This window comes from Haemaphysalis longicornis, unplaced genomic scaffold (assembly GCF_048455015.1).
Source record: "Haemaphysalis longicornis isolate Haplotype H1 unplaced genomic scaffold, Haemaphysalis longicornis Haplotype H1 scaffold_10, whole genome shotgun sequence".
Lineage (NCBI taxonomy): Eukaryota > Metazoa > Arthropoda > Arachnida > Ixodida > Ixodidae > Haemaphysalis > Haemaphysalis longicornis.
This window is the reverse complement of record NW_027526204.1, coordinates 39,708,283-39,727,973: the sequence shown is the minus strand read 5'-3', so window position 1 is coordinate 39,727,973 and position 19,691 is coordinate 39,708,283. Positions and strand designations below refer to the sequence as shown.

The following is a 19,691-nucleotide window of genomic DNA, read 5'->3' as shown; positions in this document are numbered from 1 at the left end:
GCTAGCCTAGGACCAGCTTGCGGACCAGTTGGCGTTGGCGAACCTGGGGCCAGATATGGTTGATTGGTGTCAAAAGAATGGCTTGTACCCACTTAGGGGGACTGGCCTGGAAATGGGCGCTAACTGAGAGAAAAAAACTGGCGTCCCTCAGATTGTTTTGGATGGACTGCGTGTTGTTCCGTTGAATCAAGCCACCGTTGGAAGGGACCAATGCCACAGGTATGTCCCTCGCGTTACCACTCATGAATTCCTCCCGCGGGAGTTCCTGCGTAGGAAGAAATGCCGGCCAAGGCGATGAGCCCCGGCCGGGAGAGTTCCAATTCATTACTCTGCCGTAATCACTGCCTCGAAAATGTTAGCCATAAGTACAAAACGAAAGGGGAAACCAAGGGGAGATAAAAATAACCAGACATCGAAAGAAACAACCCTCAGTTAAGCAGCCAAGAACCTGGAAAAAGGAACCGGCTTCTGATGTCGCCATTCGAAGCCCGGTTATCTCGGTGCTTAATGTTGCGTTTGGATCGTTTTTCTCCTCCTCCTTCCTCTGTAGCACAAATGTAGCGGCGTGAAGAGTATAAGCGTACTGAGGCTAGGGTGATACCAGTATAATTCAGCAGTTTTCCGTGTATGATAGTCGTACGCCAAATCGTACCATACCTATTGTATGTACGTACGTACGTGCGTACGTAGCCATCTCAATTAGGCGATCACAAAAGACTGTCTCCACCAGCTGGAAATGACGAAAGATTGAGACAGACGCTAGAACTGGAGTGGCGTAAAGAAGAAGCGTGCTTGAAGCGTCGCCTACAATAATACTCGGAAGGAAAAGAAGGAATTTATTGATGCTTGACTGGAGGAAGTGCCGGTTCTTCTCAGTGAAACACGTCCTACCCCGAAGGTGGCCAGGCTGAGCAGTCATTGTTTTGGTGTGCAGGTCCTTAAAGGTACCTCTACCAATCACTGACCCAATAGAAGCGCTGTTTCACACGTTTGAAAACAGTACAGGTCTACATAAATTACGCCCTCCACGTCACACACTCGGTCAGGAACTCGGCACTATTTTGTTGAAGCTCTGGTGTCACGTGCAGCTGAATTACAAAAAAAACATTGGTGCGTGTTCGTTCGCCTGTGTAAAATTCAGGGTGCCCATCAAGCAGTTGCTGCTAGTGTCAGCCTCTCAGTAGACCCCTCTTATACAGCATAGTTGGAAAAGGCCGTAGCACCATTCTAGAACACTACATCGGCAAGGAAGTATAATATCGCGTCATAGACCTTATGAAGTAAACGCTGATACTATGTGCAAATTGTTCGGTTCACCAGAGCAAGAGGCGATAGCGTGTGCTGTGAAATAAGTTTCTTGTGTATTCTCCACGGCAACGAAAATGGCTTCGGGGCATCCCCATTAAGCGTGACTCTCCGCAGTTTACTCACCAACATTTCAGACGCACGTGTATTGGGTGGCACGTCCTTCGATGTTGGAACAAGATTTATTTGAATATTTATAATTTGATGAGAATTTTACCTGTTGCCTGATTTAACTAGAGTGGCATAATTAATAGCGCTTTGTCTTAGCGGTGGAGCACGTTTCCTTGTGAACTAGCGTAATTAAATGAGGTAGGATGATACATTTTCCCTGCTTACATATACACGGCTGTAAAATCCATTTCACATCGGTTTGCCGAAGACAGCGATGTTGGTAGAACGCCTTCTGGAGGCAGTAGGTTCAGCCCCATAGTATTTAGGCTGCGACTGCAGCGACACCGATGGAGATAAATGGGTATAGGGTAATCAAGTCAGCTTAGCATTATATGGTACTGCACGCGAGGGATAAGGAGTAATGTGGATGGATTGCTTTCGATTGGAGTAGCGTGTGGTATGATGTAAAAGAAACGGTGGCAGTTCCCAATGGTTTTTAGTCACGCGTGAAAAAGTATTCCGTCGGCATGGTATAAGTTTTACGTATGCTACCTTAGAACAGACTCCGGCAGCGCAGGGCAGGAGCGGGTGGAGGTCAATGGCCCAAGCCTTCCTCTTGAAGTGGACCTAAACAGGCTGTCAATGATGATGATGGTGCCGACAAAGTTGCCAGCGGCAATTTTCCCACATTGTTAGCTTACGCTCAGCAGTATCCAAACTTTTATTTTTTATTTAGGCTACGGCAATTAATTTATCAATTGGGACCTCGTTAGAGCCACATATGAACGCCGGAGGCCACGCAAATATAGAGCACCACTCAAAAGTTTGCCGTGATTTTTCAAATAATCCGCAACGAATTTGTGTTAAACCAATTACAGGTCTTTGCGACGGACATCCGTCGGCCTGTTTATGTTTTTGGACACATGGCCAATACATTGGAAGAGTTTGACCAGTTCATGGGGCAAGGCGTGAACGCAATAGAGGCTGACGTCACGTTTTCCCCTAACGGCACTGCCCTCAAATTTTACCACGGGCCGGGGTGTGACACCGGACGTGATTGCTACCGCCAAACTGAGATCGGCACTTATTTGACCTACGTCAAAGACACCGTCAGCGCAGGTATGTAAACTGATGATGATGATGATGGTTGGATGTTTATGGCGCAAGGCCAACTGGGGCAAAGAGCGCCAGGTATGTAAACTACACCTCAAAAGCCATATATGTTCAATTAAACTGCTATATACTGACCGCATGAATACCGCTTGGACAGCAACAGTAAAGCGTCTTTACTTGTAAAAGAGGCGTGCCTGTCTCAATTTACCAGAAAAAGTGGCTAAGCAAAACATTATGATCATCATTGTACCATTCTTTGTATTCATCAGTATCATCATGTATACAGGGAAATGATACAGCGGGAAATACGCAGAAAGATAAGCATTTACGTTCGGTTTGATTGGACGCCACTGTACCACAGCGAGGCCTGACAAAAATGACTACAGGAAAAAGAGGACGTGTTGGATAAGGAAGTACAGCCGGCCTCTGCTGCGCCCAAGGGAGCCTCCTCCGATATTTGATAACACAGAAACGGATCGCAGTATTGGCGTTAGGGTACGGCGGCCATTCATGCATTCACAACGGAGGACACAGAACACGGGAACCGCCCACTGCAGCTGCGTACATGAGTGAAAGTGCGTTGTTTGTGGTTACGATAAGGTTAGAGCAGTTATCACCAAGGATGCTAAATGTAATGTAGGGGAACATCTAAGCAAGCACGCACCGAAAAAATTAAGTTAGTGGTTGCATAACTGAACCCTGAGTTCTCCGGAGTGTGAGCCCTGGCTCAAAGCACAGATATAGCGTTGCGACCAGGAGCACAAACTACACTTTCCGAAGGGACAGAAAGAATTGGGTTTTTGTGTACATAGAATAATTTTACTACTGCACAAATAGTTGTTTAATGCTCCAACATGCTACTAACATAAGTACAAGTTGCATAGCCTCACTGCTTTTAGCATCGTCCAGTACGACAAGGCAGGAAGATTGATATGCCGAGTTTGTGAAAGATCTATAATTAGCCCACAGACATTCTTGCTTTAGCAAGAAAACTGAACTGACCGTCGACAGGCAACTTTCATTGTTTTGCCTTCATCCATATAGCTATTGCAAACATACGTTTTAGAGAAAGGAGAGAACAGCATTTGACAGCTGCACTCGGAACTGTTTGCTTTTGTTAGGCAATGCATTGACGTAAACGGTATGCTCAATTTTCAGAATTTACGTGATATGTCTGTGGACTGTTTTATGCGTTTATTATAGCTTGATCTGGATGCAACATTTGTTTATTCCGAATGGTGAATGTACGTTCATAAACAAGGGCTTTGTATAGGGTCCTCTGATGCGCTGGTCTTGTGCAATATTTTATTGCCACTGTCGATCGGGACTTGATTTTAAGCTTTGACACGGAGGTTTTCGGCGTGGTTTTAGATATTTAAACGACTTCTTAGTGGTTTTAACAAAACAGTGTTCTCCTAGCTACCCTGAAACCCCAAAAGGTATTTTGGAGAGGCATGGGAAGGGCCTCGCAATTACACTTAAGTTTCCAAGTCATGACACCTTGCCATTTTCAGACATAAGTTTTAAGTTTTCATCCGACCATGTTGGTTGGATCTATCGCCCGCGTACCCCCAACCAGTTTCTGCCATGTTGATCATCCTATTCAAAGACTGTCAAAAGGGCCATACCGTCCCTGTTTCTAGAGTCTGCACTGAAAAATTCCTGTGTACATGCCGTTCAAGAGAGCTTTGACTCTCAAACCAAGAGGCTCTTGTCGGTCGCTTACACGAGCTACGTCTGGGTGGATGTTACCGAAGCCTTGTTGCGTAAACCCAAAGCCCAAGTAAGTGCTAAGCCGCCGGAACAACGTAAGAGGAAGCCTGTTGTTCTATCCCATATACATAGGGCTACGCACAACCTTGTAAAGGTGGCAGAAAGGTACAAAGCACCGGTGGTGTTTCCTGCTCCACAAAACTTGGCCGCCGGTTTCCGCAAATTTCTGGCAAGCCCAAACAAATAGAGTGCGAAATGAAGCACGCCAAGCACTTTGTTCCCTGTCACGTCGGGATAGTATGTGAGATACCGTTTTCATGCGGGGAGACCGATATCGGCCAGACAGGCAGATGTGTGAATGATCGGGCACGCGAGCACAGTTCTTCACTTAACAATAATACGCGCGTGCATTTACCCGTGCATTACGAAGATTGCAGGTCTGTCAGTTCTTTGGAAAAATTCGGACCTTTCTTTGAGCAGATTCCGATTCTCGGCAGTAGTGGTAGCACAGTAGCGAGGGAGCTCTTCTAAGGGTTATATAACAAGAAAAAAAAGGGTGAAGTGCGTTAGCGATACCTCTGTGCGTTCGCGTGCCGCCGAGTTTGAATTTTCGGAAACGTCACTTTGACTGTATCCATCATCTGCTTCTTGCTTTCTATATATTGTATTCCAGCGGGCTTGCTCCTAGTGATACCTCTATAAATACAAGGCGATGATTCAAATAAATGTTAGTTGCATGAGAGCGCTTGTCCCGTCGTTCTACCGTTGTGCCGTTGTCGAAGTCGCGTTCAATTTTTGCAATCATTGTTTAAACTTATTTTCCCGCAAACGTAACATACTTTGGCTCACACAATTTATGCCTTCCTTTTTAATGTAGAAAGCCTCTCAAAGATGGCGAGCCGCCGCTGCCCTGCTCCGGCCCAAAACCTTGAAACCAAAACTGAGGGCACACAGATACACGCTGTGCAGTGCGCACAAAGGTGCGCACGCTGATGATTTCTGAGCGTCAACTCATGCTTACGGGCCCGGTACCTGACATACCGGTTGGTTTGTCCTATGTGGTATGTGCCGCAGCTCAGTGGTAGCTGACACAGCTGACAACATTGTGGAAACTCCGAACAAACACTTGCATGTGTCCAAGCAGACGACACCAATTTTACCTTGACAAGTTCGTCAACCCCCAGTGAAAGCTGTGGGGCACCGACGTAAACGTCGAGCACATGGTCTGGCTCTGCAGTAGCCCCCGGCCTCACTTTCCCCCTCCCCTCTCCCGATTCCTCACCCAGGCTCTTGTCATCCTTCTATTACAGGACAGCCCACAAAGCCCGCCCCAATACAAGCCACCCCAACCAGCACTGTTACCTTTCCCTCCCGTCTCCTTCCCACGCCCTTGATGCGTATACTGGACAGCCCTCCCCACAGTACCAGCTCGTCTTGGTCGTTGGAGCTCAGGTCGCATCCATGGCACTCAATTCTTGTGAGCCGGAATCGGGCCCTCACCTTCCCATCTCCCTTTTAAAGGCCAATAAGTTCCATTTCACCGCCACCAGTGGCTACTCTCAAACGACCGTACAATCCTTGTAGCGTCACTGGTGGCCACTGCCGAGTCCCTCCTCCAGAAATTAAATGTAGCGCGAGGGGGAAAGAAAGGTGGGGAAGCGCCACAAGGCCCTACGTGATACCGTACATCCGCAAAGCGACTGGTGACATCAAGAAAGTGCTGAGTGGGCACAACGCTCCGTAGTCTTTTCAGCGCAACGCAGTCTGTCGAACTGGAATGCCCCCATGCCCGACGAGCCCAAAAAGAACGCGGCCTGTGGTAAAACGTGCACCTACCACTACGTGAATCCTGCAGTTTCAGAAGAAGAACTTCACAGGCCAATTTCACTTGCTATGCTGATAAATGGAAGAGCGATAATTTCGCAGTAAATTACTGCCAATGAATTTTCAAGGGGCGGTCAACCGCAAAGGTAAAAGAACATTCGATTTTTTACGAAAAGATTGTACGAAAAGTTTACTGAACTGAAGGTGCCTCTACTGGGATAAGACAACATGGACGCAATGGTTTTCCTTGATTGTACGAGTTCTAACCAGGGTCATTTTGTGTTCTGATTCAGTCAAAATATCATTACTGTCTTCTGGGGATTCGTGGCTTCTATTTGAGAAATGTTTTCACTTTTGTTCTTTCTCGCCGAAGTGAGCATTTAAGGACACCTGGGTTACCTTCAACCGGTTTTGGAAATTTTCTTCCCGTTTTCCTGTATGATGAATGGGTACGCGTTATGTGCATTGATGATTGTCAAACAAATGCAGTATATTTTAGCGGAACCCTAGAGCACTGGTAGGTACCACAGTGTAATGACATTGAACGCGAAGAGGCACGCCTACAATACGGTCCTTTTGCGGCTATCCTGCCTCTGACAACAGAACAAGGAAACTACTCTGATAAGATGCTGCTGCTCTACGCGGACATAAAAACTGCTAACCTCCACGGAAAAAAGAGAAAATATAATGCCGGAGCAAGCCTCGCTGAAAAGTTGGTACAGTATCTTTGGAAAAAAGGTACGTCGCAACCCTATTTGTTTACGGAAATTACAGAACTTGTTTTCCGAGTTCCTAAGCATAATACTCACTCAGTTCTCTTATTTTATGTTCTTAATATTTCTTTTAAATTGCTACCACAGGGGTGATATATTTAACATAACTTGAAGCGTGATGAAGGAGCTATGATAGTGCACATGAAGGAGAAAGCCAGAGACGGGACCTCAACTCGCTGTTACTGTTTGTAGCACGTTAGTAAGCTATTCAACCAACAGACAGCGCTCGCTATACTGATAAGTAAATGCAGACGCAAGTGGTGGCGTCTGGAATTCTCGCTTGTTCGGCTTAATGAGTTAGAATGATTTTGTGCCTAAGCCATAGAATTTCAACCAGTAATCAGAAATTCAAGCTTGTGAATTTATGTACTAACGGCAAAACAGTTGCTCTGCTGGTGCAGTGGCGTAGCCGCTTTTGGGAAGGTGGAGGGGGTGCGGAAGGTGGAGTGTTGGGTGTTATACGCCACAGGTAGGACATAATAAGGAGGTGAGGCTGTGCCGAAACAATATCGTAGTCAATTTTCTGCTGTAATATGATGAATAGTTAGTTGTTTTTGTCACGGTAATATGCAAAAAAAAAACAATGTGCATACAGGAATGCGATGAATGCATTCATAAACACAGTATTTTCATAAACACAGTACATTCATAAACACATAAACACAGCGGCAAATTTCATAGGTGCACTGACACTAACCTCCCCCCCCCCCCCCGTCCGCCATTGGTCTACGATCATGTTCCGGAGTATGTTTTGAGGGGTGGATTTCATCAAAATAAAAGCCTAGGGCTGAGCAAGTAATTTGAATGCACGGACAAGTGGAACAATGCACCATTTTATATAGATTAAGTTCGCCAAGTAAGGACGTATTAGGATGCGTTGTTAGAGAGAAAAGTCCCAATCGACGACGTGCTTATTGGTGTATAGAGTGGTGAAGTTGGCCGAACATCATAATGATGCTACCCAGATGACGGAAGAAACTAAGTGGAATAAAGCAGGTAATATATATTGTCGGTCATTTGGAGGGCCTGAGAAACTGCGGAATAGCTGATACCTTTTCGCTCTGCCTGGTACAGGAAGACAGTCGTGAAGAGTGCGCAATATTCTCGGGGCTCCTATTTTGAAAGCCATAGCGCCAATTCTCAATTATTTTTTTCAGTTCCTCCAAAACGTATGGTGAATGTTCTGCTGTCGACCTTCTGGGCAAAAGACAGAGATATTTTCAGAGGAGCGCTGGAGAAATTATCTTCTTACAAGGGCAGCGCAGCCTATCTCGATCACGTGGGTACGTAAGTGCGCGTGTGCGTGTGCGTGCGCAGACATTATTGACTCAGTTGGACATTGCTTGCGTGAATTAAATTTCCAAATGGAAGTTCGGAAAAAATGTTCCAAATTTTCCTAAGCGAAGAATCAGAAGTAAAGTGGAGTGTGGTACTGACAATACGTACTGCACTTTTATCGCGAAAGCATGCTGCAGGATGACATCACAAGTTCGTGAAGAACGAAAAAAGGAGATGCAGTATTGCCTCTGCGTTATCATACCGATAGCGCTTGCTGTTTCCGTAGCAATAGACAGGGACGCTGAAATACTTCATTGGCGGAGATGACCAGTGAAGGTCAATATAATGATACGTGCGAACGACCTCAAGCTAAATTAGGCTTTAGAGCTCTTTGTGAAATTGATATGTAGTCCCGAAACACGACCGACGTGCTCTGTTTACGAAACAACCTCTTCAAAGTTGCAATTATTCTCGAAATAAAACTGATAGCCGTTTCATTAGCCGCTTCACTCTTGCGAAAACGTTGTGTTAGCCTCCAGCAAGTTTGTGGCCCACCGGAGTTTCGCTCACTTTCGCTCATTCTTTCGCTATTTGAGAACCGAAACAACATAATTTGAAGGTTTGCCCAGGTTTTGACGTCAGCGGATACTCCTTTCTGTCGACCATTTCCAAGTTGTACGAGGACCTGGGCGTGACCAGGCACCGCTGGCAAGGGGACGGCGCCCAGAACCACTTAATCGATCTCTACCCTACAATCCGAATGTCTCTTGTGACAAAACGACGAACTTCAAACAGCTCTACAAAAAATTACGTGGACAAGGCCTACGTGTGGACGGCCGACAGCCCTTGCAGTATTCGTCGGTTTTTAAGGTATTTTTCTCAGGTTTTTTTATCAATAGATGAGTTAGTGTACTTTTAAGTGTCGCGTTTTTTGCAGTGGGCATCCTTGCGAAGAATACTGATGTGCAAACTTTTAAACTGTCAGAAGCTGATTACGCAAAGATGCTTAAAAGAAAATGCCTTTGATATGCAATAATGCAAACGCCCTAAATTTAGGCTCATCTGTGGCAACCGCTGGTTTTGGTGCGCTGTCTAGGAGGAAAGGAAGCACAAACAAATTTGCGGAAACCTGTAGTACGCTAGCCACAGCCCGAACCTCTTTCGTAATTTTCTAATTTCTACGCCTAAGGTATTAAGTTTTCAGCAACAATTTGTACGTGATAGTGCAGATAATGCGTTATTGGTTGTGCTTGTGCGTGGAAAAAAATCAAAGCAAGATACCAAGTACTAAGTTGTGGTTAAAATTACGGCTCACGTGTGAAACGTGGATGCTTTAAATTATACTAAATTAGTCAACAATACTAAAACGGACCCCAGTTAAATATAGAAGGCCTGTGAACGAGCCCTATGTAGCCCTCAGAATAACACTAGCGAAGATAGCCGATAACCTTCGACGGGTCAGACACTTATACTGAACATTAAAATAAAATTAAAGTCCAAATCCAGATCATTATGGGTAAATAGGCATGGAAGCCGTCTTTGACTAGCTTTTTATTTCACCTCCGCCCTGATGTTCTTATTAAACGTACGACGTCTCATTTGCCCAGTATTAACTTGCTCGCACTCAAATATACAAGTCTCCGTGGACAAAATAAAGTCCCCTTCTCTCTCTCCGGTGATTGTGCAGCGAGTCCAATGAGATCATACGGGTCAGACGGGGCCCTTTATGAACATAAACAAGCGACAAATGTACTAGCGAAGAGTCACTAAAAGACGATGCATGTTACCGGCCCACATGACAGCCGGCCAGCGCACTTCTCCGAAGAACGTGACATCAACGTCGCTATGGCCGGTGGTCGTCGCTTTTTTCAGCAAAAGCGTATTCTTCGGTGTAGCTACGTTTGAATAGCATATCCCCAAAATATAGCCTACAAGAAATTGTCACTGTTAGAAAATGACCGACTGTTAAAAGTCTTCTGACATCACTCATTGCTCCTAACATGTTTCATCGCCACGTACGCCCCTTCGACTCGGGCTCGGTGGCTTTCTGCGGAAGAAGCGCTTCTCGCAAGATTACGTAAAGTCTAATTAGTTTCCAGCATCAACGCGATTCTTTGAAAGATGTCTGTGACTCTATGAGCGCCGTTTGTACTTTGTATATTCCACTTCCGGAAACTGCCTTGGAGGTACAGAAATTCAGTTTTTTTTCCAAAATTCGCGAAAAAACGTGCCGCCATTAATAAATGTTGCTCTGCGCAAAGGAATAATTCTGCGATTAGGGTATTACACGGTGACACAAAATTAATGTTAGCAAAGAAGGTATTATCCAGGATAAATGTCTCGAAACACAGGTACTTTGCAACTTAAATGAGCGCCAAACTTCGCTATATTACTTCGGGTGTTCCTGTGAGGCCCACTCTTGTTCGTGTAGTGCTCACAATACAATGCCAGAGGTATAACAGCGATGACTTTGAGCAATTGTATGTAAAAATACCTAGAAACGTTTTCACTATTACATAGAGATCATCGGCAAGGCTGGCAATAAACTAATCCACATGGGCTTCTTTTTTTTAGCAAGACAAATCGAAGCCTCTTATATTTAACGAGAAAGATAGTTGACACGAGAAGCTTTATCTCCGTAAAGTTAGGCAAGTGGGCGTTTGCCAAAGAATTGTTTGAATTATACTTGTTCTGAAGTTAGAGATTTGATTATTCGATTATTTATTTTTTTATTTATTTCGAAGTTCTATGCAATGTAAGTCAAAGCCAAAGTCCAAAATCTAAACAGCTTCGACCGTGTCTCGGTGGCCCGACCGGATAGATGTAGGCCTTATAATACGAACATCCCAGGTTCTATTGTGACCTAGGGAAACGTTTTTTAGGGGCGAAGCTGCTTAGGGGCTCGGGCTGTTGGCATCTCACGTTGCCGTCCCATGCCGTCGTCTTATTTTGTTGTCTCATGTGACCGTCGATATAGTGACGGTACTAAAACACCGGGACGCTCGTTTACGCCTCCCGCTAGAACGGGTAGCGGAAGCCGCTCGGCACCCCAGCGCAAGCGGCTCCCGCGAGACGAGGCTTTTCATTTCTCTCCGGTGTGCCGCCGGCTTGACGAAAGTGCGCCTTTGTGGAAGACGCATATTGGTGGCGCCGCCACCTACTTACTTCGTGGGTTATTCCCTCGCCCTCTCCAACTGTCGCCGTCGGGGGAGGCATAACTTGTTGTCCGGCCGACTCCGGACATCGGTTCTGGCGCCGTTGCGGTCTGCTCGCTTGGGGGGCCTTTTAAATGCAGAGCATTTCTTTAACTCACGATGTCACCCGGCGTTGTCGGCGTGCCTCGGCATCCGCAACAGCCGTTCCAGGTGCGCCCTCTCCCCCACTCCTCCTCTCCCGCATCACGCTACCCTCCCCGCTCTCAACAACAGGTCCGCACCCCTCCCCCATACTATATAAAAAATATTTACCGGCGCCTGGTTTCGATCCCACGACCCTGCGGGCGGAACGCAAGGTACATGGTGCTCTACCCACTGCGCCACAAAGCCGACACAGAATGGAAGGCTACGAACGCGCCTTATATCCTTGACTCATTCAAACTACGTCAAGAAGCTGCTGATACAACGCATTCACTACCACCAACTCCCCAAACACTAAACGTTAACGCAATACACCCACCCCCTATGCGACGCATTTACTCGAGTCCCCCTCGCGGGGAGATGGCTGACTTTTTTCATCTCGCCTTTGAAGGACGCGGGGGTTCCCTTTCTTTCCCTCGTCGGGGGACGCTCTCAGCGTACCCATCTTTTGAAACTAAACTCTTGTCTTGAAACTGCAAAGCAGCTCCACGTCTTCGTTCTCGCCTCCTTCATCAGCCGGCATTCCGGGCTGCTACAAACGTAACGCCTGCTAAAAGAACACACCGGGACACTCGTTTTCCAACATATCGCATTGGAGCGCTTCGTGCTTCAAAGACACGAGACTGTTACAGGAAGGCTGTATATCTCCTCCTCCCAACGGTTTCATCTCCCTGGGCAAAAAAGCCAAGGCCCCAAAAAGACACTTATACACTCTATGCTTCGGAGCTCCCCAAGTTTCCCGTTTGTGAAGATGGCCCAGGAATGTTTTTCTTTTGAAACGCTTGCTGTGTCTTTGTTGAAAACTATCATGTGTCCTCATATTGTATAAATGTGGCTTTTGTGCAGTGCGTTTTTGCCACGATCGCTGTCAGCGAGGCAAAGAAAGCTTCGCTTTAAAACTCTTTCACTGTGTCATAATGGTAAATCTGATGCCGTTTGCGTACCGGCGGGTCGTGCTACAGATTATTGCCGGCAAAATGAATTCACCTTACTCCTTTGCCCCTTTGCTCTGCTCGCATCTTCCTCTGCTCGATGTCAGCTTCTCGTTCTGCTGTTCCTCAGCATCCCCTTTGCCCAGGCTGTCCTATGATGTCTCCTCGATTGAAAGGTATAATTCATAACTCACCGCGCAAAAAAATGTTACCCGGATATTAAAACACTAGTAACCACAATTACGTCAACTTACGCTCGTTTTTCATCAAGTTTGCCCATCCTACCCGACGTTCTGCCCTCCACCCTCTTCGGTTAGAAGGTTTAACTGCCCCCCCTTCCTTTGCCTGCTATATTTTTTGTTCTTCATCATAATAGATTTTTCGCATTTATCTATACCCTTACCTCCAAATCACGTTTCCTAAATGCAATCCCTACAACACTTTTGTTCAAAGGTCATTGAGCGGGAAAAGAAAGGAGAATCTGCAAGGAAACACCAGGAGAATCCAGTGTTGCTTGGGGAGCCAGATAATGGTAGCAGAAATAAATTCATAGTTATATATTGATAGCGATGTTTAAATGAAACCAACGTTCACCGGCACTACCACATTACCTCCATCCTTACCTGCGGGACACTTCGATTTGTCATTTTCCGGTTGTGCGACATATCACTGCCAGCTTGCAGAGAATCGGCGTTAGACATTATTGCACATACTAAAAGGACAATGTTCTGTTTGCTTTTCTTTCTCCCAGAAAAGACATCGATGGAATCGTAACGAACAAGCCATCCAATGTTCTGAAGGTCCTCCAAGAGAAAGAATTTTCAAAGACGCTGAGGCTGGCAACAAGTGCGGATAACCCTTGGGAGCGTGTGATCAGACGTCAGGCTTTGATAGTTTCAGACAATTTTAAGCAAAAACTACCTCGCGCGGAGAATTCGCCATAAAAAAACCTAAATCGCCCACAAAAGGACAACTGGGCTTTCATCTTCTTCAGCACAAACTGAACCCCAGTTGGCACTTATTCAACCAAGAAAAACACTACTTTAGTGCTCTGGGGTACAACTGCCTCATATTCGTTTTCTAACTTTTGTGTTTTCTCAGATAGCAGTTTACAACTGGAAATTATAAATGAGACGAGGGGGATATACATGCATCAAATATGGTCTGTCCTGTGTGCAAAAATGGTATTTGTTAATACTTTCATTTACTGAGTAGTCAGTTCAGGACTGAAATGCAAAATGCGTCACCCTTAGCAGTTTCCTTACTCAACCTGCAAGCTATCGTGGTAGTATTTTTATACTACTTAGCGAAATTTTGTTTATCAAACCTTAAGAATGCCGTTTTAATCAGGATTACAATTGGCGTACACGGTGCCCTAAAATTATGAGGTTGCCGCCTTCCTTAATCCATCCGGTTGGAATATGATGCTTGCAAGTCTCATTGTCCAATATTTTAGATGCGGAGCCGCTTATGGTCGCGCCTGTTCCCTCCGCAGTTGCGCGGCGTCCACACCCCCACTGCGCATGCGCATCCTCCTTCTTATCCTCTCCTCTCCTTGTCTCATCTCCTCTCCTCTCCGGCATTCCTCCTCTACTCTCCGACGTTCTTCTCCTCTCCGGCATTCCTCCTCTCCTCTCCGAAGCTCCTCTCCTCTCCGGGATTGCGCAACAAATGACAACACCTGCGGCTCTGCGCGCGATAATGCGAAGCAGCTTAGGGTTAGATGCGCGACGGTAGCCGCTGCATACTCCGCTGGGGGCCCCACTGTAGCTCCACGGTATAAATGACGCGCGTGCGCGCTCCGCTCCCCTCATTCTTTTCCCACAACGCCGCGATCGAACTGAAAACTAATGGGAACTTCATTCGACCGGATGGCTGCTTCGCATACTACTCAAGGTTCCCCTACGGGAAGATGGGAAGATGTTTTTCATCAGGATAAAAAATGCGTATCTTGGTAAATAAACACGGTCTTTGCGCGAAAAAGACACCACACACGCGACGGACGGGACGAGCGCAAACTCTCAACTAAACTTTATTGAACAGATCACACAAATATAAGTACACTATTATCTGGTCGCACATGCGCACTCCTACAAATAATTCAATCGTTACAGGCAGAGCATTATTTGTAGGAATGCGCGTGGGGGACCAGATAATAGTATACTTATATTTGTGTGATCTGTTCAATAAAGTTTAGTTGAGAGTTTGCGCTCGTCCCATCCGTCCTGTGTGTGCTGGCATTTTTCGCGCAAAGCCCGTGTTTATTCACCAAGATGCACCAACTCGCCCAACAACAAGTTCTTCTAAATGCGTATCTTGATGCGGAGATTTTTGTCTCAGTTTTACGGCTTTGGTGACATCTCCATTTTAATCCATATGCAAAGAGCTAATCAACGTTTTAAACAAACCGGATCAGGAGAATCGGCCACTGCAGAGGGAAGCTCCCGTCAACAGCAACGACAAAAGTTCAAGGAGGTAATCTGTATTAAGAAGTTTATGGCCGATTTTGCTGCAGCTTATTGAGTCACGTGCGTGCTGGGGGGAGCGTCCAATAACCGCGAGTCCCATAGGTGCATTTGTCTTTTAGAAACTAAATGACCGGGCGCTGTACGACCCGCCCAGTGCTCCAGTGCCCGTTTGGAAAAAGAACGTTCTCGAAAGAGGCATGCAGGTCAGCTCTCCTTCGAAGTAGTTTAAACAAGGCTGACCGTTTCACCACATTCCAAACAGTTCATGATAACATGGATGATGTCACCTGGTACACCACATGTTGGACACAGTTTTGGTAGGTTCAGCTTAGTAAGCGTGGAAAGCCACGTCACTTTTCGCAGCGTATTCATCCAGATACGGCACAGCAGTGATACCTGTACCATTTTCATTCCTTTGGTGGCGCATGGCTGCAAACGGGGTTTTCAAAGGGACCTTCTATGTTTAGTAATTCTCTATTTTAAAATATATCTTTCGTCTGGCATCACTTTGAATAAGCAACAATACGAAAGCACTCTCCGGGCCACCTTGTCAGCAGCTCTGTTCTTTGGAACCTCTAATGTGAAAAGATCCACTACAACCGAACACTAACCTTGTTCTTTTGCTGGAGCTTCCTGACGAGAAACGAAGAGCATTACCACATTGTCTGCCGTATTTCTGTGATGCAAACGTTTTGAGGGTGTCTTGGAGTCTCTTAGGATGACCAGACCCTGTGATCGTGGTGGTTTGATGTTTTTTTTACGGCCACCTAAATTGTAACACATTCTGCTATTGTGGATGACATCATATTGTCAAGACGAGCTGTCGAGGAAACATTCATAGCAGGAATCACAAACGCTGCTGCGTAGGGTGTCAGTCTTGTAGACCGAGCCATCCGTGAATACGTGAAGACGGTTTTCATCAACCGGTCCCTGCAGGGGTAAATCGCTCCAAGCGGACACCAGGATGGTGAGTGAGCACTGTAAGATCTCACCAATAAGGCAGTACCAAATTCAGTAATTTCTTCTACCATTGTGGGTAAGGAACGCTCTAAATGTTCACTGCCATTTGTATCCTGGCCCCTGCAACCAGAGTAAATCACTTTAAGCGAATACCACGTATGTTTAGAACACAGACTACGCGCATAGGACACCAAAGCAGTTTCGAATTGGGTCGCTTTTTTCAGCATTGTGGGTAAAGAATGCTTTGACTGCTTAGTGCCACGCGTCTGTACAATTCTACCGTTCGGAAAAGATGTCTGAACAGTGCTCTCACGGCACCAGACACTCCCAGACAAACGAGTTCGAGCAGCACCATCTATGGTGCCAAAAGTGGAAGGCAGGAAACAGGCTCGTCGAAGGCTTGGAAAACTCTCAGCGATATATTAGGGCCCTTTCTGCGAAGCGCTTCCATGCGATCATAATCCACTGCTAAAGAGAAAGTAAGGGAAACTGGTGAAATAGACGACCTAGGATGAGCGCCGAGCAATGCTGTAGACTACGTGTGAATTGTGGAAGCCCGCGTTCACAACTAGTTGCGCGGTAAGCGTACGCACAGAACAGGGAGGATTTTGCGTACGATGCTGCTGAGGTGCCTCCAGACGACTACGTCTACGTCGACAGCAGCGGCGGCGACGCCAGAGTGTGCTTGCGCCCTGTGAGATGACGCCACCGCCTCGGCGCACGGGATGCGCGGACCCCGGGCCTACCGTCGTCCACTGGTAGCGCCTACGTCGAACGACTCTGACCGCTCAACCAACGCGGCACCCGTTCAGGATGTGGAAGACAGGAGCACTAGGGTGTTTTTTGGGAATAAACCTCCCCTCCTTGGAGCTTGGTGTTGGTTCCCTTTGTGTCTTTCCTACCTCCCATGTTGGGGCCGTTGACACGGAAGCTACGTGTGAAGGAACGCCTGAGTAAGACTCACACCAGAAGGTCACCAGTGGCTCTGCCTTTTGACGCCTAAAAGGTGTACGACAGCTTCTTGAAAAGTAATATCACCACCAACTTGCAAGAAATGGGAGTCAAAGGAAACCCCCTTTTTTTTGCACGCGGTCCACATGAGTCACTCCGCGTAGGGGAGATCTGTACTTTTCAAGTGGCACAAAAATTATCTCGCAAGGGGTGCCTCAGGGGGGTGTTCTGTGCTCTTGACTGTTTAATGTGGCCGCTCGGTCATTCCACACCAAACGTACCTGATGATGCGGTCGACTATGTCCGATTTCACTATAAAAACATGCTGAATGATTTCATTATACTATTCTTTCTCGTGAGCGATTTTTAGAGGGAAACATTTTTTGTCTATTACAGCAATTCAATATCACTGCTGTGGCGAACACCTACGTTGCCAAAAAATCGAAATAAACAGTGGATGGAAAAACCCGCTCTTATTTGCTACAACGCGCTTACAGGTGCTGGTGCGTCTAAACATGGGCTTTGTGGCGAAGCGAAACGGCGTTTCAACCTACCACTGGTACAACATACGTAGAGACAATTCAGCTCCACACCCGCCTGGTTTATATCATTGGCGCTAAAAGTGGGTAAAAATATGGGAGCCGGGAAGCGATCTATTTTAGAGTCATAGAAACATTAACTTTCAAAATTCGCAAAATTACTCATGTTCGGATGCTTATCGCGCTGTGGCTCGAGCCACGTAAAATACAGGATTGGGTTGATTTGAAAGGGTGTACAAAAGCCATACATTTCGGGAAGTTTATTAGGAGTACTTTTTTGGTTTAAGCGAGAAAACTATTTATATATTAAGCATTACGACGTGTTGTTAGGTACTTGGTTCATATATGAAGAGAACAATTTAGCGCAGCGAAAGACACGTATGAAAGACACGTCCTGTCTGTTCACCGTCCGTGTCTTTCACCGCGCTAAATTTCTTGTTTGTTATATATTAGGTAGCTGGTACGGCCTCAGTCGGTGGACCGCAAGTCCACTTCTCTGCACGAGGGGTTCCTGCGGGGCAGTGCAAGGATGCTGCGGCAGCGAAGGCCGTTCGTAGCGCACATGTTTATGGTTTCTGACAATATGGCAAGCTTGGTAGAAGTGATTCCACATTAAGCTTAGAAAAAGTGTCTCAAGGTCTAATTAGGGTTGGAGAAGGCGGTAAAGGAGGTGAGGGCGTCTACACACTTTTGTGTATCCGCATGATACTTGCGAAGGACCATAGAGACATGACAGTCTCTTTTAGGTGAATGCCGCCCAGACGAGGCGATGCCCACCACTAGAGGTTCTCGGTGTTTGCAAAAAAATGGGCTCTTGTCTCCGCCGGGAGCCTTGAGCACTCCAGCAGCATGTGCTGCATTGTGGGCCTCGTTGGAGCGTGACACGAAGAGCAGGTCACGATGGACGTCTCCCTGGAGTTCTCGGGGGTTCACTTAAGTATCTTGAGCGTCGGGGAACCTATGTCCTCCACTTCGCGAGCACGTCCTCAAGTAAGTGCAGCGCCAGGTCTTATTTTGTGTACTAGGACTGGGGCCCCTCCTGGGAAGTCCTCCTGGCCGGGGTCTTGGGTCAAAGGGTGTATTAGCATGGATCTTCGACCTGCTCTCTCGCTTGGAAGCGGCTCTGCCGTCCACAGGGTCATGGGCGTGCCGTGCTAGAGGAACCGGGTGTGATGGGTAGGAGTGGATACTTGGGTCGTCGCTCGCCCACACGTGGGCGGCCTCGTTCCCGACGCCGGCCGCGTGTCCCGACACCCAGTCAACCCGCATGGCCAAGTGTTACTTTCGTTTTGCGATGTATCAAGCAACCGTGTTGATGCGGTGGCTTGTGGAGGCGGCGACTGGGGTGTCGCCGAATGTTTCCACAGCCTCTCTAGTGTCGGTATATATAGTACACTTCGGGGCCAGTGCTCCTCCTCGTGGTAGCGCTCTTCGATGTGGTTCGCCGCGATCAGTACCACCTCCAGCTCGCATTGCGCAGAGCTCAGCATGGTGGCGAACTGCAAATTCCGCCTCTCCCGCATTGGGCCACCTTCGCAGGCAATGGTAACGCGATTGATGGTTTCACCGACGCCGGCGTTAACCAAAATTGCATCTTCTCGCAGGTGCGCTGGCGCCTTTCAGTGGCGCTCTCCTCTATGTGGTGCTCCTTCCTGCAGACCCTCGACATGGGTTTGGGGGCGCGGACAAGCTCGTCCTCCCAAGGGGGATGGGGGATTATATTCGGCGGTGGCGAAATCGTCGACGCGTCGCTCACCGTTCTGCTGATGAGGAGGTGAATGCGTACCCCGGAATCGGTGCTAGCCTGCCTGGCTGCGTGGCCCTTGTACCGGTCCTCTATGATGCGGCGCAACAGAGGAAGCCTCGCACACAGGTGGTGTTCCTCGATTCGGATGTGTTTGGGTGGGCCCATGATTGCTCGCAGGCGCGCGCGGTGCAGCGTTTGTGTAGTTGTTGACAGGGTAACTCTGCAGGAGATGCTCGCCCACAAGCGTGATGTGGTCGCCTTGGAGGCATCCGCGATCCGGAATATAGTTCCGTAATGATAGCCCTGATTTGCCTGTAAATATTAAGCACGAAGAAGCGACCTGTATCCACATCCATTAATGTTTATGGTATGAACTGTCTAATAGAAGGTGTTTAATAATAGCTGATGATTTAGTATTTATTAGTTTGTGATTGGGTCATGAAACGGAAGTCAATAGCTCATAGAAGCTCATGGAAGTCCATGAGCAATGGAACTAAAGATGATAGGTGTAACATTAGGGACAAGAAGAGAGCCGAGTGGGTAAGGGAACAAACGCGGGTTAAGGACCTATTAGTAGAAATTAAGACGAAGTAATGGACGGGAGCAGGGCATGTAATGCGA

The 19,691-nt window shown here is 47.1% G+C and overlaps 1 protein-coding gene across 1 annotated transcript; it reads left to right on the top strand.

The window, feature by feature from the left end:
- The first annotated feature begins 210 nt into the window (after positions 1-210).
- Positions 211-19,101, top strand: LOC144159794 (dermonecrotic toxin SPH-like). The gene is made up of 8 exons (XM_077691478.1): positions 211-219; positions 2,226-2,535; positions 6,670-6,804; positions 7,997-8,122; positions 8,747-8,987; positions 13,157-13,284; positions 18,863-18,927; positions 18,982-19,101. Exons 1-8 carry the CDS (start codon positions 211-213, stop codon positions 19,099-19,101), a joined length of 1,134 nt encoding a protein of 377 aa, XP_077547604.1.
- Positions 19,102-19,691: the final 590 nt, after the last annotated feature.

Bases quoted from the DNA above. Each gene is read 5' to 3' on its own strand.
- LOC144159794 (XM_077691478.1), top strand. The intron at 8,123-8,746 runs GTACGTAAGTGC...AGGTTTGCCCAG, and splicing joins AGCCTATCTCGATCACGTGG to GTTTTGACGTCAGCGGATAC. The intron at 8,988-13,156 runs GTATTTTTCTCA...TCTTTCTCCCAG, and splicing joins AGTATTCGTCGGTTTTTAAG to AAAAGACATCGATGGAATCG.